The sequence below is a fragment of the Ipomoea triloba genome, chromosome 15 (assembly GCF_003576645.1).
Source record: "Ipomoea triloba cultivar NCNSP0323 chromosome 15, ASM357664v1".
Classification (NCBI taxonomy): Eukaryota; Viridiplantae; Streptophyta; class Magnoliopsida; order Solanales; family Convolvulaceae; genus Ipomoea; species Ipomoea triloba.
Genome location: NC_044930.1, coordinates 27044754 through 27065979, shown reverse-complemented (window position 1 = coordinate 27065979; position 21226 = coordinate 27044754). Strand labels below are relative to the sequence as shown.

The 21226-nt window shown below is 34.5% G+C and overlaps 3 protein-coding genes across 6 annotated transcripts; 2 read left to right on the top strand and 1 right to left on the bottom strand.

Moving 5' to 3' along the window:
• The first annotated feature begins 887 nt into the window (after positions 1-887).
• On the top strand, positions 888-12598 carry LOC116006596 (protein arginine N-methyltransferase 1.5). Of its 2 annotated transcripts, none has more exons than XM_031247031.1 (23): positions 888-1230; positions 2999-3116; positions 4510-4619; positions 5190-5279; positions 5379-5444; positions 5875-5963; positions 6209-6284; positions 6560-6646; positions 7038-7107; positions 7294-7385; positions 7522-7557; positions 7751-7819; positions 8949-9017; positions 9105-9158; positions 9255-9329; positions 9470-9562; positions 9738-9841; positions 10007-10055; positions 10156-10242; positions 10467-10572; positions 11186-11273; positions 11755-11848; positions 12101-12231. In XM_031247031.1, exons 1-23 carry the CDS (start codon positions 1093-1095, stop codon positions 12140-12142), a joined length of 1902 nt encoding a protein of 633 aa, XP_031102891.1. In that variant the 5' UTR covers positions 888-1092; the 3' UTR covers positions 12143-12231. The 2 variants fall into 2 exon arrangements, with proteins under 2 accessions (XP_031102891.1, XP_031102890.1); XM_031247030.1 differs by having other exon boundaries at positions 890-1230; positions 12143-12598.
• Positions 12576-15614, bottom strand: LOC116006597. Of its 3 annotated transcripts, none has more exons than XM_031247033.1 (7): positions 15468-15614; positions 15152-15385; positions 14573-14681; positions 13929-13974; positions 13492-13577; positions 13069-13127; positions 12576-12881 (listed from the first exon to the last, which is right to left on the bottom strand). In XM_031247033.1, exons 1-7 carry the CDS (start codon positions 15518-15520, stop codon positions 12785-12787), a joined length of 684 nt encoding a protein of 227 aa, XP_031102893.1. In that variant the 5' UTR covers positions 15521-15614; the 3' UTR covers positions 12576-12784. The 3 variants fall into 3 exon arrangements, with proteins under 3 accessions (XP_031102893.1, XP_031102894.1, XP_031102895.1); XM_031247034.1 differs by having other exon boundaries at positions 15152-15379; XM_031247035.1 differs by lacking the exon at positions 12576-12881 and having other exon boundaries at positions 13081-13191.
• A 2739-nt stretch (positions 15615-18353) lies between these two features.
• LOC116005973 (secreted RxLR effector protein 78-like) lies at positions 18354-18854 on the top strand. The gene has a single exon (XM_031246206.1). The coding sequence runs from the start codon at positions 18354-18356 to the stop codon at positions 18852-18854; it is 501 nt and encodes a 166-aa protein (XP_031102066.1).
• The last annotated feature ends 2372 nt before the right edge of the window (positions 18855-21226 follow it).

Below are 21226 nucleotides of genomic sequence, written 5' to 3'. Positions count from 1 at the left end.
TGGTCCTTCCGATTAGATTTTGATCACCGGTGACATATTTTTTGGCGAATGAATTATTTTAAAGGATAAAAGTGTCTTTTTATTAAAAAAAAATTCTCCCAAAATAGTATGCAAACCACGCACGAGATATAAATTGTACTAGGAAGATTTTGTGAGAAGGAGTCTACCAATAAGGTGTATATTATTGGAGAAATAATGCCGATAACGTAAAAATAAATGAATGTTATGTTGTGGAATAACCACTTCCATAAGAGAGAATTAATTGCTACCAGTGCATGTCCATAACAATGGGGAGTTAGTAGCTACTATCGGAATTCCATTGAAGGGAGCTTACACTCCCAAGGAAGTAAGGGTGTGTTTGGTAACTCGAAAAATGATTTTCGGAAATTATTTTTTGGGCTTTTGGTGTTTGGCAACCTTTGAAAAATGTGGTAAATGGAAAATGATCTCTGTGGTTCACGAAAATTTGGTTCATTTTTTCGAAAAATGATTTCGTGCAAGAGAGGAACGGCTCACCAGTTTGGCGGAAACCAGCGCAACGAAGTTTTTTTTTTTTTTTTTTTAAATTTTATTTATAATAAATATTATTAGTTTATATATTTTTATATTTTAAATAGAATGTACTCAAAAAAATATTTTAAATAGAATAATAAAAATATATAATTATACATTTATACTAATTTTTCGGAAAATGAACCAAACACACAAAGATAGTTTTCCAGAATGCAACCAAACACTGAAAATGAAACAATTTTCTGGAGAGTGACTCATTTTTCAAAAGTCATTTTTATACTTTCTAAACACAACAACTTTTACTATTAGGATGTGTTTGGTTGGATGAAAAATATATTCCTAAAAAGAAGGAAAATGTTTTTTTGTTTGGATGGAAAACATTTTTCCATTTGCAGGTACTCAGCCGATGCATTGCCAAATTGCCATCATGTTCCGTCTGTCGGACAAAAAATTACTCCGTAAAACCCTAGCCGCCTTCATTTCATAAATACCTCTAAAACCCTACCTCAATATTCAACTCTCTTCTCAAGTTCTTGGCATTCTCCGAATTACAACTCCTTTCTCAGCTGAAAAGAAAAAATGCCTCTGGGAGAGAGGAAAGGAGACGAGAAGAATGATTCCAAGTACTGCGGAGTCGAGACTGAGTTCGACGATAACATGCCTCAGCTTCTCGGCCGCAACATCCTTGGTGGGTTCGACTTCGTCATCGCGCCATTGGTTAGTCTGGCACACTAAAATCGTACACTTAGAGATATATGCTTCGTGGAAATGCTACATATTTTTGTTTTCTATTATTAGCCTACCAAGAAATGTATGTTTTCTGTTCCACATTATAGTCTTCATTTTGCTGTACCGCTAGACTGTTCATATATACTTGTTAAGTTAATCATTAATATAACTTTATGTTTGTGGATTTGGGTTCCTCTCTTTAATCTTGATACAAAGGTGATCAATTAGCCAATCACATATTGGCCAAAATGGCTGTATTTCCTATGTGTGAATGGTCAGTAATTCACCTACAGTAAGTTTTAAGGTGTTATTGGCCTTTAGGTGGACTATGCTATTTCTGTTATCACTCATAGTAGTCAAAGGCTGGCAACACTATATTCTTATTGTGGGAATTTGAAATATTTTCTTGAACTCTAAGGGAAGGATGTTGGTTATGGATTTTGCTCTATTTTGGACTTGGGGTTGTCTTTTCGTATTAAATGGCTATTTTGGCAATCACAGATTTGCCATAATAATTTGCTACTGTTCTTAGCTTTTATGTGAGCTATGTTATTTTCTGGTTTCATTCATAGGTGGGCAGAACTATGCTTGATTCATAGGAATTTTATGTGTCCAAGGAACAATAAATGTGGGATGTCAATATTTGTTCTGGTTTTTTCTATGTTTGGAGATTTAGTTTGTCACATCACATGTGATGTAAAGGTGACCAATTAGCCAATCGCATATTGGCCAAATGGCTAATTTTACTATGTGCGACTGGTCAGTAAGTCACCAATAGTAATTATGGTAGTGTGCTTGGCCTTTATGTGAAACATGCTGCTTCCCAGTTTCACTCTTGGGCTGGCAACACTATATTCTTTTTGCTGGAATTTTAATTGTGTTCACAGATCTACAAGTGAAAGATATCAGTATTTGTGATGGTTATTGCCATGTTTCAGATTTGGGTTTGTCTCATCATGTAATGGTGATCCATTAGACAATCACATATTTAGCCAAAATAACTGAACTATACTGTTCTCCTATTCTTCTTGCTGAAATTTTAGTTGTGTTCAAATAACTATAAGGGATGGATGTTAGTAGTTGTGTTTTGTTGCTATGTTTGGGATTCAAAATTGTCTCATCATGTAATGGTCCAATTACATATTGGCCAAAATGGTCGTGTTAGCTATGTCAATAACTCAGTAAGCCACTGATACAATAGAAGTCTTCATCACTATATGTCTATATGTGTATAATGAAATGGTGGCTTGCTAGCCAATCACATGCATCCATGACTGGTGCAATGTGTGGTTGGTAGTAGGTGCACTTATAATAATGTGGTATATGTCAGTATTGGGTTTGTTTTGTTTTGTTTTGTTTTGTTTCTTTTTTTTTTTTGGTTTTTTCAATGACATATATCCATATCCACTGGAACATCTAATTTACTAAATGTACTTCTACAAACCGCTAATCCTATCTGCTGGACAAAACATTTAACAAAATATGCTATCAACTATTCACTAATTGCCCAACACCCCCAAAATATAATTTGATATATGATGCATATCTATCAAGATTAGTATATTTACTATATTATCCCTTTTTTTTATAATGTATTTATATATGTATATAATAAAATGGATAAAAATTGATTGTCTAGTTATTCCAGCATCTTGTCCATTTTGCCTTATTATATACTTTGAAAATCTCTTCTGTAAGTCTGTAGTTTTAATTTCAAGCTATCTTTCAGTGATTAGTTCCTAATTTTACAATGCAGATGGATCCTAATTATAGACCCAGCTTAATGGAAAATCGTGATGGTGGGTCTTGTGTGCTGCCTTTTGCTGGGTCAGACTTAGAGTTGAGCCCTTCCCAGTGGAGTAGTCATGTAGTTGGTATTGATCTGCTTTCAGCATAAGTATTTTATTTTATTTTTTCAATTTAATTTGTGTTTTCACCTAGGTGTCTGAAAATATTTTTGTTCTCTCTGAACTTTGCACTCTAGTATGAGTGCGTATGTTGGGTTGGGGGGGAGGGGGTATCATTTTGTTTTTCTTTATGAAGGCAGTATGAAGCTACAATCTAATAGTTGGAGTTGTATGCAATTATGGAATTGTACCACTTTTTATTTAGTTATTTATTATTATGGATAAGCAATCAGCTTTATAATATTCTGAGAAATCCCGATTGAAGCATTTCAGAATATCTGTGCACAAGTGCAGAAGATGGTAGAAATGGCTCAATAGTCTATTTAGTTTCAGTGTTAGAACTTAGAAGAAATTTGGTGACTATTTTTGTTCATTGCAAATTGGCTAATTTTAGCTTGTATTATATTAGATACTCTTTATATAGTAGTGTATATGTATACTGTACATATATTCACCCTACTTGGGATTGTAAAGTCAATGTTTTGTTCTTTCCAATATTATTATAATGTTAGAAAGACCATTTAAAAGTTTGTAATCTGCATGAAGAACAGTGATCAAATTTGATATGTACAGTGTGAAGCTCTCAGCTCCCAGGTCATTTAATTCATATCAGGATCTGTTATTTTATTTTATACAAGTAGATGGCCTGTATGGAGTAGATCTTGTTTTTACTCTTGTCACAGTTGTAAAAGATGAAAAGTTTTTAAGTTTTCAAATTTGTTCCTGATGTAAACCTGCATGTTTTGTTATATTTTTGTTGATGGTGATGTATGTCCTGAATTCTCACTGACTTCAAAAGGTTTTCTAAGGTGTTTGAACTGAATTCCAAATGTTGGTTTTCCACAATGTTAAATATAATAGTTGCTTAAATATTTTGAGCTGCATTTCTGCTATAGAGCATGGAAATATACTTGTATCTGATAAATTGCTTAGTGCAGTTGACCAATCCATTTTTGCTGCTAATGTTTAAAACCATTATCACCTAATTGTACCAGTCTAATGTTTTATTTTTATTGAATTTTGTAAATATGGTTTATTGCATTAGCTGGTAATAGTAACTAACTTTATGGAGAATCTGATGTTCAAAAACTCTTGTCATTTGTTACAACTTGACTTGGAGGTACCTATAGTTTGACCTTGTGGTTGCAGAAGCTGGCATCTAAATTTTAGCAATATGTTTATGACTTTAGCACTCCTTGAGTTCTTCTATTGCATTCTTAAGACATTTGCAAGGCTGTTGTCTATCAGTGTATGCTTGGTCCATAAATATGTTGTCCACACATCAAAAGTCACGCAACATAACATTTTTTGCCTTCTAACATTTCAATTCGCACTAATCTTTGGTTTTACTTGTATGTAGGCAAGATTAGCTCTTGGATTGACTTGGATTCTGAAGATGAGATACTTCGTAGGGATTCTGAGATTTCTTTAAGGCAAGAAATAGCTTGGGCTTCTCATCTATCCTTGCAGGTGTGTACAAAAACTGCATTGACAAGGTTCAGTGTAGATGCACTCGAGTTGGACTCATAACATCTCATTAGTTACTTTGGACTTACACTAATTTATATTCCACACAGAAAAAGACAAGAATTTCATAGTTATTGCTTGTATATATTTTTTATGATAAGAAAATAGTAGTTGTGAATTTCCTAGACTAATGATACTTCCACTTCTACATTTCCATTATTCCTTGCTCTTAAAATTGTTCTTTCATTCTCTTCCTCCTTCCTCCAACTGCTTAAGGCCTCTGTCACTACATACCCAATTATTATTAAGTCTGTTCCATGAAATTATTCGGGTTGTTTTTGAAATAGATGCTGTTAATGGGAAAATTTGTCTAAATAAGAAGTCCCTCAGTATCTTCAAATTGTAACTAGTCAGATGTTGTGGAAAAAACACTATTTTCTGGTTGGCCCCCTTTTGTGTGACCTGCATGTGTCTATGTCTCTATGATGCATCTTGTTTGATGTTGTCCCATATATTACCAAATACTTCTGTTTGTTACATGGGAAGTCACCCTTTTTTTGGGTTTTCTTATAGGCATGCCTCCTTCCTGCTCCTAAAGGAGTATCATGTGCTAATTATGCCAGATGTGTGAATCAAATTTTGCAGAATCTAAACAACATGCAGGTTTCAACCTAGTCCATAACTTCTATTCATCCTACTGCACTTAGTCCACTTGTCATTGACTTCAGTTTATTAATTATATAAATTTCATCTGTTCTAAAGTTGTGGCTTCGGATTCCGTTGAAGAAGTCTGATGATGATATTGTGAATGGAAATCCTGTTACAATGGTAAGTTATCCTTGTGTAGTTGGAGGTACACACGCAAACAGATATTTATTTTAGATTCTTGTTTAACTGAAATATAAATATATTTACATGTGTATGAAGATCCTTGGAGTATTAAGCATTTTTATTTTGGGGTAACCTCCAAACTTAAGTTGTTAGATGTTACCTTTCTGCTTTCAAATGCTTTCATTGATGAAATATGTATCTATTCTTTTTCAATTTTCTATTTAGCCAGTAGTAAACTTTTTTCTGTCAGCATGAATGGAACAAGTTTAGCTGAAGTTTTTTTTTACAACCAGTCTTAGACACTTTGGACTCTGAGAAAGTTCATTTGATTCGTTTTCTGGTGTTGTGGGAATTCTGTATACTTGACCTTTGAACATAGGAACTTGAATTTTTGAAGTATGATGGGCTATGTTTTTTTGCAAACCAGGATGGACATGTTGATTCATGGGAGTTATGGAATGCGTTCCGGGCTCTTTGTGAACACCATATCCAGTTGTCAGTTGCACTTGATGTTTTGTAAGTAAATACAACCTCTGTTTTTTATCTGTTTATTCTGCAGCTTGAGACTAATAATCCTAGGTAATTTTTTCTGGAAAAAAACACACTGATATGGTGGCTTTACATTCTTCTATATTCAATGGCCACTCATGAATTGGTTGACCCCTATGAATTAATTGAATGAAGCCACATAAGTGTGTGCATCTAGCATTATCCTTTTTCTCCTAAGCTATAACTTTAGTTCTATGTTACTTGTTGATCAGGCCCTCATTACCATCTGTGAATTCACTTCTGCGTTGGTTTGGTGAGCCTGTTAGAGCAGCCATAGTTAACACTAATGTACGTAATACTCCCTATGCCCCAATTTACCATTCATGTTTCACTTCTTTAGAATTGGACAAGATCAGTTGAGTTTTTTCCTAAGAAAATTGTTACTTCCAAAATGAGAGTAATACTGCATGTATTTATTGTTTCTTAAATATGGGCATTTATTTTCCTAGTAATATATATACTTCAATGTTAGAAGTGCAGATGATCAATTTTGTCACTTGATGGATTTCCTATAACTCATTTTATTATTATATCTTGTACATTTATTGTTGTCCTTTTGCCAGTCTTTTCTAACCAATGCACGAGGCTACCCTTGTCTGTCAAAACGGCACCAAAAACTATTAACAGGGTTTTTCAACCATTCAATTCAGGTAGTGTTCCTTCATGTGGCTATCTAATAATTACAATTTGCACATCATTCCTTGGTTTCAGAGATTTGCATTTTGCTGTTGGCTAGTATTCACTCCATTAATTGCTTCTCACAAAAAGGGGATATATATATATATATATATATAAACATTTTTTGTTATGTTCCATTATTCTGATGATATTTGTAATACTGTAGATTGTAAAAATTCACATCTATAACCATCTCCAACAATATTTAGCTTAACTTAATGCAAAATTTTGTTTTTGTGAAATTTACATATGCACTTCATACCTCTGAACCATATTATTTTGTTAGCAGGTTCTACACCTTTTTAATTTTCCCCTCTTCTTTCTGCTTAGGGTGAAATCTTTTCTTTTCATATAAATTTGCAGATAGTGGTTTCTGGGCAACCAGTTCACAATCTTCCGATGGGAAGTTCAGGGTCAGGAGAAAGTAACACTGGTAATATATTAATCTAGGATTTTTTGGAATGCCAAATAGACTAAGGAGTTGCCTTCTTGCTTACCATCCACCTTACAATATTTTATGCTGTTGCATGCTCCAACATTTCTTTTGTTTTTGTTTGTTTTTTGTTGCTCTTTCACTTTGAAGCTAATTATGTTTTATTATATCAATCTTGATGATCAGGTACCCAGCGGCATCCTCTTAGGGCGTACTTGGACTATGTTGGTTATCTATATCAAAATATGGATGCCCTTCCTGAACAAGAACGTTTTGAGGTAGTGGCAAACTCAGACCCTCTCTTTTACCGTAGTTACCAAGTTTCTGTTTGCTTCTGTTCTTTCCATTCTCCTAGGCTTCCTGCTTTCCTCCCTTATATGCTGATATTTGTTTGATTTGTTTCCTAAATTTCAGCTTGGTTATAGAGATTACTTGCAGTCTCCTTTGCAGGTGAACTCTCCCTCCATTCAGTAAATGTATCATGCTGTCATTCTGTGTCAGTTCAAATATTTCCTTCACTGACAGGTTTATTGCTTCAACAAACATTTTCTGCTCTAATTCTACAAAATGAATTTCAATTACTGTAATTTCCTTTCTAAAAGGGTTTTTGCTGACACTTATTTGATTTAAATTATGTGTGCAGCCTCTTATGGATAACTTGGAGGCTCAAACATACGAGACATTTGAGAGAGACACTGTTAAATATATTCAGGTATTTTTCAAATAAAATTTTATGTTGAACTCCCAAATTATTAGTAATGTTAGTTGGGAACTTTAAGAGCTTGATGTTGTTTAGAAACTTTGCCAGAGTATCACCACAATGGAAATTTTCTATATGAAATTGAGTATCTGTTAATCACAAAGGCTTATTAGCAAAAAGCTGAAAGGGATAGCAATCTTTATGCTACTTTATTTGAATTTTAAATGACTTGAAGTATTCAATTTCTATTCCATAATTAATTGTTTATTTAGTTTGTCCATATTGATATGTATAATTACATGAATTTGTATAAAATAATTCATTGGCATAATATTTTTTGTTCCATTTTTTTGAGGATGTGGGGAAGCTGCCTGTGAAATGATTTTTGTATTACTTGCCTCTAACTGTAGAGGGTTTAGTGAAATTTACTGCAAACAATTTCTTTTATCATTTTTTAATTTTTTCATTTTTATAAGCCAGGGCCACTAGTGGCAACCTCAAGCCTTTTGCAGTAGTCACAATTGATATAGATCCACCTCTAAATATTGTCATTCACTTCAGATTTTTGTCATAGTGACATGACTCTGTTTTAATTGCTGTAATGCTCTGCTGTTTAACTGTGATATATCTTGTTTTATTTTATAAATACATTTTACTAATTTAACTGTGATATATCTTGTTTTATTTTATAAATACATTTTAACAATTTAAAACATTGCAGAAATCAACCTTATATTTGCAAGCAATTTTCTAAATTAGTACATTTTGAGTAGTTGATGTTATCTTTTCTGGTCCTTATGATGTTATCAACTAAAAATATATGGTAAATCAACATTTAATCTACCAAAACTTTTGTTTTGTTTTTGTTTTTTTTTTAACACTTCAGATGTCCTTTCTGTATCTAATTTCCCTAGTCCATTTGCCACTGCTTCACTTCAGTAAACTTCTCTATTTTTCTGTTCACCTTTTCTCCCATTTGACCCACTGAAGCTACTTCTACCTGAGTTTTTAACTGAATAAAAGTAGAGAGGGCAGAGATAATGGACTTGAACTGGTCTCATTTTATGGATGATTAGTGATTTTGCACTCTGCTCACTTACTAATAGCTCCGACAAATGCTGATTTTCTCTTATTTATACAGTACCAAAGAGCAGTTGCCTATGCTTTGATGGATAGGGTTCCAGATGAGAAGGCATCGACTGTCACAACAGTAAGTATTTGGTGTGAAATATTAATATGGAAACTTAGATTTAGCTAGCCAATTTCTCAAATAATGCCCTGCATGCACTTGGAGCAGGTATTGATGGTTGTAGGTGCTGGACGTGGACCTCTTGTCAGGGCTTCATTGCAGGTTCAGTGATCTTCTTGCTTGGGAGGGTGGATGATAAGCAGTGCCAATTCATTTACACTAGCTAATTCATATTACTTGTTTTGCAATTGTAAATAGGCTGCTGAAGAAACTGGACGCAAGTTGAAAGTTTATGCTGTAGAGAAAAATCCAAATGCAATTGTTACTCTTCATGTAAGTTTCTAAATAGAAATGGAAATGAACAAATTCTGGCATTTTAAGTTATTAATTCATAGAATCATAGTATTAATAATATAGTTGAGTATTTTGATACCTCTTTTACCTACTTACTCACCATTACTTGGGTGTCCCAGAGTTTAGTAAGGCTGGAAGGATGGGAGCAAATTGTAACCATTGTTTCAAGTGATATGCGTTGCTGGGATGCTCCGGAGAAAGCTGATATTTTGGTATGTAACTAATGTTTTGGCTTCAACAAACTTATCTATATAGACATTTTTGGTTCAGGAAAGTGAAACTTTTTGTGCATTTTCTATTTCATTATTTTCCAAGAGATGCTCTCTATTCTTATAATCAACATTTGATTATTATTGTTCCTTTCCTTTCTTCTTAATCTAAGTATAGGTCAGTGAATTGCTTGGGTCTTTTGGTGACAATGAGCTGTCACCTGAATGCCTTGATGGGGCAGAGAGATTCCTTAAGCCAGATGGAGTTTCCATTCCAACATCGTATGTTCTATATTCTGATTGCAATTTCTTGCTTATCTCTGTTTATAATCCTATGAATTTATCTATCAATTTATTTTCTTCATAGCATCCATTCAAATGGCATCTTCAATTATGCAAATAAATGACCTTCTTTAATCTCACTTTTTGTAATTATTCTTATTACAGGTATACAAGTTTTATACAACCGGTTACCGCATCTAAATTGTACAATGATGTAAAATCTTGTTTTACGCATGTTACTCTCATTGAGTTTCCGTGACATTTTTTTTTTTTTTTTTTGGTTTAATATTAGTCTCATGCTCCTAATTTTACAGATTAAATCGCATAAAGATATAGTGCACTTTGAAACTGCATATGTCGTCAAACTACACCGTGTAGCTAGGCTTGCTACTCCTCAGCCTGTAAGTTTATTTTTTGTTAAACACTTTGATGTATTCTATATACATACATGTACATACGTAAGTGCATGTGTGTATGTACGCACATACATACATCTTGAATAGAAAAGTTTGTTCAAAGGAAATTTATTAGAAAAACAAAAGTGGATTCTCTATTTATATTTATTTTATTTTATTTTATGAAGTTTACTTCAACAGCTTACATTTATCTTTACTGTACTTGTTAGGTCTTTACATTTACTCATCCAGAACATTCAACCAATAAAAACAATAATAGGTATAAGAAGCTCCGGTTTGAGATACCTGTTGATACTGGATCAGCCATGGTGCATGGTATGTAAACAACTTGTGTTTGAGTCACCTCTTTAGCAAAATTTCCAATGGTTCCCTAATGGCAATAGTAGTTGCTAATCATGCAAATCATCCTTAAGAAAGGTAGCCTGTAGCCCTATATACTTCTTAAAACAGGCAAGTTTTGCTTTTGGGTTGCTAGATCAAATTGAATGCATATTGGACAAATATTAAGACTTTCTCTCAGCAAGGTTCTGGTAAAATGTGAATCGATGAAGACAATGATGGCCAACTATATTCTCTTAAAATTGTAACACATAAGGCATATGGCCACAACCAAAATGTGTAGTAGTCGGCAATGTAGTATTTTTGTCCCTCCATTTCTTCACTATTATCTTTATGTCCATCCCTCTGCATGTCTTCTCCTTTACTGTATCTGTATGTTTATGTCTCCAAGTCAATTGCATTGAAATTTACTCTTTAATAATTTACTGGTAAGTCTTTTTGCATAAGACTATTTATATTGATTAATTACTGATGGGGTATCATCACACTTGCACACACAGACAAGTAAAAAAAAAAAAGATTAACTAAAGGTTTTTTTGTGTTTCTTATAGTTTTTGCTGCTTTCCAGTATTAATTTTATTCTTAATAGGTTTTGCGGGTTACTTTGATGCCGTACTTTATAAGGATGTTCATCTTGGTATTGAACCTTCAACAGCAACACCAAACATGTTTAGCTGGTACGATAAATTCTTTTAGCGCCTGTGAAGCTGTTGTAAATCCATTTTAATCTGTCAACTTGGTTGCTAGGCTTACGAGTTTCATATAACTATTATTTTCATTCATTTCTTCTCTATTGAAGTTTGTTGGTGAGGGGCTTGAATGAAAAGTTACAAGTGTAAAATGAGGGACAATTTGAGGTTTCTTTTCCTTAAAGTTGGATATTATAGTAATTCTCTTGAAATTGCACATAGTTTAAAGGAACTGAAGAACTGCATCAAATGCTCTTCTATTTCTGAAAAGTAAACTTCTGATTCGGAAATAAGGGAAGTAGTAGTGCATAGATATTTTTTTTTACTTCCCAATGGTACCCAAAAAAAGTTACTTTTAGCTGCAGCCTGCAGGCACTGGCCTGCCACTGAGTCTGTTGATTGTTTTCTTCTGTTAACATTTCCATTACTCCGAAGAATAATAATCTGAAAATGAATGTCTTTTCTACAGGTTCTCAATATTCTTTCCATTGAGGACACCAGTATGCGTGCCACCTGGTATCCCTCTAGATGTTCATATGTGGCGATGCTGTGGTTCTACCAAGGTAATTCTTAGTTTCTGCAGGATTAATATCTGTACAATGAACATATTATGCTCAAAAAAAAGAAGAAAAAATCTATATTGTCATGGGTTAAGAAAAGAGGTCATTCTCTTTCATACCTTAAATACATAGTCCACAAGATATGGCTCACATAGAAGAACCTAAGAAAGGTTATTGGTTTGTGTTGACAACATTTTATGATGGACACTTGGTATCTTATGCCAAGGATTAAAGCATTCTAACATGATTTTATAGGTGGAAAGAATGTGTCATATTGAACTTTTCAATCATAAATAGGTTTGGTATGAATGGTGTGTTACTTCTCCAAGTGCATCTCCAATCCACAACAGCAATGGGCGCTCATATTGGGTTGGCTTGTAAGCGAATTAGTATTGTCAGCATGATTTTTGCAGAGCTGACAAGTGCACACGGTTTGGTACTAACAAGATGAGGTGGAGCTATTGGTCACAGGGTGAAGTTTGGGAGAAAAGATTAAAATGTATCTTCAAAATCACACCCTCCTGCCAGATTCATGGCAAGTTGCTTCATGAGGTTCTGCTTTATCTTTCTTTGGTAGGTGTACACATTCGGTTACAGATGTATCCATAGTAATTTTGAGTTCATTTTATTTTTCTTTTTTAACATTACGCTATTGTTACTAGTTGAAGTCATTTGGAACTTTTATTTTTTATTGTTGTTGATGTTGGAAGCATCATATATTGCCTTTACATATCGTGAAACATATTAACATTGTGAAACATGGATGTTCAATATACATATTCACTACATAAAACATCAGAAGTAATTCATCTATCTACATTGAACAACTATGTATCATATCAAATAACTATACTGATTAATTAATTTATTGAAAGTTAAGTATTAAGGAGAGTTGAGAGAGAGAAATTAAAACGACAACCTTACATTTTGCAAATAAATTCATGGGAGGTGTTGGGTGCGAACCCATTGATCATAGTCATGCAACAGTTGTTGCAGAAGCAGCGGTACTAACCTATCCACCAAAGCTTGCATCATTCTGCACATCACACATAAACATAAATTGAGGAGGTTGGATTGCATTTTGCATTGCAAACGATAACATCACATCAACCCAAAGCCAAAGGTAGGTAGGTAGGTAGCTATTGGAAAATGCAAACAATCTAAATACTTTTCCTTTTAATAACAAATAAATATACACACAGATGGAGATTATTGGTGCTTACATATTTCCAGGACGCTCAACAGCAGAGACTGGCAGCAAAGTCAATGGCTGGGTATATATCTGCATCCATGCATCATCAACATTCATTCAACTCATAAAGGTTCAAAGCTGGGATGTAACTAAGCTGTCAAGTATTTTTTACATTAGCTGCTTATTTCCACAATATCCTTCCTTGATTCAAGGATTATTATTTACTTCTAACAAAATCTCAATCAATCAATCAAATCTAGAATGAAACATATCCTCCACAAAATCCCACCATGCACAATCAACAATTGAATGGATGGAAACAGGAAAAAATGCCAACAATAGTGGATTTCGTGAAGAAATGGATGGAAAAGAAAGGATATCTATCATCCTTCAATGTGTCGTTAAAATGCATATGCACAACTTTTTAAATAATACAAGGGGAGAGTAATATAACCTCAAGAGAGAGATCCAACTTCACATCAATGTTTAAGAATGGCTCAGAATCAATGGTCTCCCATGTTATATAATTCCTCATGGATGCTGCCAGGTCAAGGTGAAAAAACACGTCTCACCAGCTAAATTACAATCATCATTCATTATCACAAGAAGTTTTAATTTGCTTTCACCTATACAACTTTTCCTAAACACAATAAATTTGTAATCTGGATTTAAAAATAAAAAATAAAAAATCTACTCATAGTATTTATTATTGTTAACCTATCAAGCAACCAAATCATTAATATATGATTTCAGGCTTTCAGCTCAACATAAACCAAAAGATCGCTGAAAACAGCAAAAACTTGCACTATAATGTTCCTAGCCAAACCAGACACAAGGACTGATGACCACAAGCAAGTTAGTTGTCACAAGATTAAAAAGCATCAAGCATACCTGAAAAATGCTCATTCTGGCGTTCCACAACCTCTGAACCTTCAAACTGAAATGAAGAGTAAGTGAACCATTTTCATAACAGACAGTACTCCAGAAGAAGAAAAAGTACACAAATGAAATGGACTTCAGAAATGAGTTATATGAATGCTATTGCTTTATGCTTTACCGGAACCTACTTTACTATTAGCTTTTATTTTGAGTCTGCAGGTGTTTCATACTATATATGTTCTTTGGACCAACTGGTTTTTGTAGATTGCCTTTTCTAGAATTAATTAATACAAGGAATTGACTACTGTAATGTGTATATACATGAAGAAATGAGGTATAGCGTGCTATCCATTCTACAATGGCTGGTTAAGTATTGTTCCGTCAGAAAAGAAGTCACCAAGAATAAATTACGGATTTGATGCCTTTAGTGGCCTAAATAAAATAATTAAGCCTGCTTAACTTCAAGTTAGACTAAAACAAACATGCTGTAAAAATACTTGGAAGATTTCACATGTTCATAGTCTAGGCTGTATTGTCTAAAATCTATGGCTTCTTCAATACTTGATGAACTTAGTTAACATTTCAAAGCAGAATAGCAATCTTATTTCAAATATGAAGAATTCCAGTTTTAAGTTCATAATTACATGAAAACTTACCTTACAAGACAACATCTCAACTCTGCAATCTTCGCTAGATGATGTTACTTGTAAAATTAGGACCGGGGCAACCTCAAAATTCAAAAATTGAATTTGTGGAAGAGTACATCTGGCAGAAATGCATATTATTAAGATTTAGATCTCTGTTTCGGGCTATAAAAGTAAGGATGCACCTCTAATCAAATGGAACTAAGATGGGATAGTCCACAGTTCAAACATTGTTTAGATCCTATACATGAACAAGTAATAATAAAAACATATATATAGATATATATTTAATTTTATAAAAAGATTAAAAGAAAAAAAACAAACACAAAAAGAGACTTTAGCTACTAAAAAGAAGACACTATCTTAGAAAATGGCCTAGGTGATGTATAATCAATCCATAAAAGTCATCTTTGCTAAATATTTACTTGCTGGATCATGATTGAGTGGAAGTGTTCCCTTCTCTTTGTCATTAAAAATAAACCTTATTTAATTAATATCCTAGACTTATAGCATTGAAACTAAGTTTTAGGAAAAAATAAAGGATTAAAATGAAATAGAAGATTAGAATAGTTGTGGAAATGCAGTGATTACCTGTACAAGTTAGAATTTAGGGATTGCAAGCTTTGCAAGGCTCTCTTGTTCAAAATGGCTTCAATCCCGGATGGATGGCTAAGGAACTTGCTAATATGAAATGCTTCCTGGCTGCCGTTACTATATGTAGGAAGCTTAATTCTTTCATTCTTTGTTGCAGAGAGATTTGCTTTCTTGGTTTTCGAGTTTAGGGACAAGCTGGGTTTAACCATTGTGATGCCTCCAGCTCTGATTCTGAAACAAAATATATTAATTTTTCTAAAAAAGAATATATATATATATATATATATATATGAGAAAAATGGGAGATGATTACCTGAATTGCTGGAAGAGAAAAGAAGAAGAAGTGGAGCGAGGCAGCGTTGCCATGATTTCCGGCCAAGTATGAGACTCTATCCTCTTACTTCTTCTGCCATGGGATGGGGGAGATATCAGATATGTATGTTTCAATCTTTATGACCAGTGCAATGTGGACTGTGTGTCAAATTTTTGTGTCTGAAATTCTATTTTAAAATACGACTTGTGTAAATTTGTGTTTCTTGTACTGTGAACTTCTATGTCTATAAAAATAAATTATCTAGTTAAATTACATTTGAAAATAAATAAATATACAATATATGTATGTTTTGTATTGTAATTTTTTATCTTATATTATAAGATTTTGTACCTTAAATATGTACCTCATCGTTTTGAGTTAGGGTCCATAATGCTATATGGACCCTGATTTATGATATAAATGATCTGTTTTAAGCAGGCAGACAGGCCTTAGTACGAGACTAGTAGAGGCAGGCCAGGTGAAACATCATTTACCCAAATAAAATTGAGGCCGAAGAAGTGGATTTCATTTGCTTGCTATTTGGGCCGCAATATGTATATAGTCTAAGTCTCTAACATAATAAAATACTCATTTTGTTCCAAAAAAAAAAAATAAAAAAAAAAAATACTCATTTGTATTATCTATATTATTCATATACAAGTATACAACATACAAAAATTTGATACAACTATGAAATTAAAATTGATATTCAAAAGGGCTTTTCTCAAAAAAGAAAAAAAACAGTGAGACATGTTATTTAATTTTATTTTATACATACTGTAGTTTTATTACAACATCACTAAATTATAATTTTTAATTCGACTACGGTTTCATTGGACAATATACACTCAAATATGTGAAACTGTTATTCAGTTTCATTTTATATACGTTGTAGTTTCATTACAACATAACTACAATATCATTTCAATATAAATACAGTTTTATTAGACAATATACACTTAATATGTGAGACATGTTATTCAATTTTTATTTATACATACTGTAGTTTCATTTCAGCAAAACTAAAATATCATTTTTATTCAACTACACTTCTATTTGACAATATATACTCAATATGTGAGACATGTTATTCTATACATATTGCAGTTTCATTTCAACACAACTAAAGTATCATTTCAATTACAGTTTCATTTGATAATATAAACATAATATGAGACGCCGTTTAATTTTAGATACACTGTAATTTCATTGTTATGAACACACAAAAAGTACAAAATTTATTAAAATGGAATGACTATTATTTCTTTACTTAAAAAACGATACAATTTTCATATTATGATCTACAAAATTTAATGATCAATGATCCACGATGTAACAACCGAACTAGCTTATACATGGCCCGCAGCATATTTGCGCCATCGCCGACTCATGTTCATGTATGTACTTCATTATTAATATTTTTTTTAGTACACTTCATCATTAATATAAATCATTGGGCGGCGTTTGTTAGAAAGTGTAGGAAATTGGGTACAGTGGTTTGTATAGTATATTATAGTAGGACTGTCCCCACACCTAATAGTTATACCATGAATTCGAGTCTATCTTGTAAATTAGATTCGTGTCTATTTAAATACTAAATGTTCATAATTTGAATTATAAACATTTAGTATGTAAATTGTGAATATTTAATAAGTAAATTATGTATTTTAAATTCAGATCTATAGAATAATTTGCACCCACACCTGGCCTAGGTATTAGTTTTAGTTTGAGGAGATGGTGGACCAAAGATTTGCACAACTTAATTTGATCATGGACGGTATCATAGAGCTAGGGCCTATGGCAAATTTTATTGTGGAACGTGGTCCACAATGGTCAAAACGACGTCTTTTTAAATTTGTGTGTTAATAATGGTAAACAAAGAATTATGCTATGATCTATGTAGCAACATTTTTTATTATTCAATTTTATTTTATATACACTGTAGTTTCATTACAACACCACTACATACAATATCATTCTAATTTAACAATAATTTTATTTGATAATATAGACTCAATTAGGGGTGTAAATGAGCCGAGCGGCTCGGTCAAAGCTCGGCTCGAGCTCGGTCAAATTCGAGCTCGAGCGGCTCGTTTAATAATCGAGCCGAGCTCAAGTTATAATGTCTTAGGCTCGTGGCTCGTCGAGCCGCTCGCGAGCCATATATATATATATATATATATATATATATATATATAGAGAGAGAGAGAGAGAGAGGGTTGCATTCACATACAAACACCCTTAATTGAAACATGAATTTAAATTCGAGCTCAAAATCGAACTCGAACTCAAGTTTGAGCCTGAACTCGGACTCGAATTCAAGCTCGAACTCGAGCTCGAACAATCGAGCTGCTCAAAAATTGCCGAGCTCGAGCTGCTCGAAAATTGCCGAGCTCGAGCTCGAACACCAGTTTTCGAGCTCGAACTCGAGCCGAGCCTTCCTTAACGAGCTCAAGCTCGAGCCATCCTAGGCCCTAAGCTCGAGCTCGGCTCAGCTCGTTTACACGCCTAGACTCACTATATGAGATACTATTCAATTACATTTTATACACAATATAGTTGCATTATAGTACCACTAAAATATTATTATTATTCAATTACAATTTCATTTGACACTTTATACTCAATATGTGAAATCTACCATTAAGTTTCATTTTATAGACATCATAGTTTCATTACAATATATACTACTAAAGTATCATTCAATTAAACTACAATTTTATTTAAACAATATACATTCAATATATGTAAGACTGACTATTCAGTTTCATTTTATGCACAATGTAGTTTCATTAATTGCGACACAACAAAAGTATATATAAACCTTATTTAACTATACATTCAATCAGTTTAAGCAACTTCTGCAGTAATATCATAACCAAAATAATGGTGGTCAGACTTGCAGAAGTGTTAGCTAGAGTGGTGTCTCCATTTCAGTCAGGGTTTGTCAAGGGTAGGAATATAGTGGACAACATTCTTTTGGCACAAGAATTGTGTCATAGGATGTCTGCTCCCAATGAAGATGTCATTCTCAAGTTAGATATGACTAAGGCCTATGATATGATGGCTTGGGAATGCATCTTCAAGGTTCTGAGGAAAGTAGGATTCTGTGAAGGTTGGATTGGTTTGGTTAGAATGTCAATTGATAACATCTGGTATTCTGTCATTATTAATGGGACTCAACAAGGTTTTTTCAGAGCTACAAGAGGGTTGAGGCAGGGAGACCCATTGTCACCCAGTCTATTCATCATTGCTGCAGAACTATTGTCTTGTTTAATAAGAGATAATGAGGTTACCTTTACACAGCCTATGGGTGGACCTGGTGTTCATCACCTTGCTTTTGTAGATGACATGCTTGTATTTACATCAGGGAAGGGGGTGCCATAGATAAAACAATGAGGGCTATTGAGACTTATGAAAAACAGTCTGGACAGTTGGTAAACAAGAATAAAAGTGCATTTTACATGCATAAAAAGGTGACAAGTGCTGCTGTTGAGAGGGTGAGGAGGGTAACTAAGTTCCAAAACAGAGAGTTTCCATTCATCTATCTGGGGTGTCCAATTTATGTGGGGAAGAAAAGGGTTCAATTGTTTAATACACTGACGAATAAGATTATGGTTGGATGCAAGGGGTGGCAGACCAGGCTCTTATCTCAAGGGGGTAGAGCTGTTCTCATCAAATCCGTGCGATAGGCCATGCCAATGCATGTGTTTGCAGCTATCAAACCACCTAAGACTATTGTGAAAAAGATGGAAAACATGATTGCTGATTTCTTCTGGGGATATAATGAGGGAAATGCTAAGTATCACTGGAGCTCATGGGGCACATTAGATAAGCCTATTGAAGAGGGGGGAGTGGGTTTTACTGGGATGAATGAAATAGTAGAGGCAGCTGGAGTTAAGCTCTGGTAGAATTTTAGAACAAAAGAATCTGTGTGGAGGGATTTTCTCTTGGCTATGTACTGTCAAAGGTCCCACCCTGCATGCAAGACATGGCAATATAAAGACTCACATATTTGGAGAAGAATGATTGAGGTGAGGGAGAAGGTAGAGAATGAGATAGTTTGGGAAGTTGGGAATGGGAATATCAATGTATGGTGGGATAATTGGTTAGGGAGTGGAGCAATTGCAAAAGAATTTAATGTGAGGGGTAAAGGGCAATCAAAATAAAAATTGAGAGATTATTGTGAGAATTGGAGGGTGGACTGGCAGAGGTTGGGAGTGAATGGAAGTGCTAATGTAAGGTTGAGGGAGGGTAGGGAGGATGTGGCAGGCTGGAGACCAGACCCTGGAAAGCAGTTCTCTACAGCAGCAGTTAAGAAATGGATAAGAGCTCAACAGAATCAGAGTGGAAATCTTTGGAACAGGAATGAGAATGATTGGTGTAAAAGGATCTTTGTAAAGCATGTACCATGGAAAATGTCTTTCTTTGTATGGAGAGTTTGGAGGTGGAGGGTGCCAACTGATGATGTGCTAAGGAAATTTGGATACAATGTAGTGTCCAGGTGTGATTGTTGTCAGGATCCAAGGAGCAGCAGCCTTCAGCACATTTTTTTGCAGAGGGGAGGCTGTTGGGAGGGTCTGGACTTATTTTGCAAGATCACTGGGGCTGAATTTGGACATGATAGGGGTTAGTGTCCAGGTGGATTGGTGGAAGTTTAGAAGCAAAAACAGATTCTTGAAATTCCTTGCTATGAGGATACCAATCATCATCATCTGGGAGCTGTGGGTTGATTATACACATTGCAGATATGGGAATTGGAGGGCTTCAGCTGAGAGGGTGATATTCAAAGTAACAAGGGACCTTGTAGACTGTATAAGAAGGAGGTGGCCAAGTTGGGATAGTTTTCCACCAAACTGGCAGTTCATTTTGAGGAGGGTTGAAGGTTTTGGTTGTGAAAGAATAGTTGTGAGGAGATGCTGGAATAAGCCACTCAGAGGATGGATCAAAATTAATTGTGCAATATCTAAGGATGGCAGGAGCTGTAGTGCTTTTGGAAGAAATTCCACGGGCCATTTCTGTTTTGCAGGTGCATACACAAGGGAGGAGGTTGAAGAATTACCATTGGAAATTATGTTGCAGGATTGCTGGGCATGGTGCAGAAGGAAGAAGCTGAGAAGGGTGATGCTAGAGTATGATGTGCAGGACATTTTGGCTCTGGGAAGGCCTGATGATATAATTGTGAGGGCTGAGAGCTGCTCTGAAAGAGTAAACTGCATTGCAGGCTGTCTAGCTGAAAAGTGTAAAGGATCTAATGTGGTTTTTAATTATGTTGAGGGACTTCCAAAGGCTTTTATGCAACTGCTTAAGTTGGAGGGGGTCCCTCATTTTGTGTTTTTGCCAGGTGGTGATCAGATGGGAGCATGATGGTATTGGAATGAAGCTGCTTGCAGGGGCTGTCACTCTGAAGCCCTGTGAATTGTAGTAGGAGGATGCAAGTGGGGTGATGAGGGTATGAAATCCATGGACCTGAGGCTTGATGGTGCATGCTTGGGCTGAGGATTGTCCATTTAGAGCAGATGGACATGAGGTAGTGTTGTGCTCTGATAAGTGCAAAAGACGCCCACCTTTATAAGGTCGTTCTAGGATCATCTTGTGCACAATTGAAGGCTTTTATGATTGATTTGACCCTTTATTGCGTTAGAATGCTTGTCATTGCCATTGGACCCCGTTCCACGCTTTGTTAATTGTTTTGTAGGTAAAAATATGTGCAAAAAGGTGGAAAACGGCATTGATTTCGGAGAAGGATTCACAAGCGA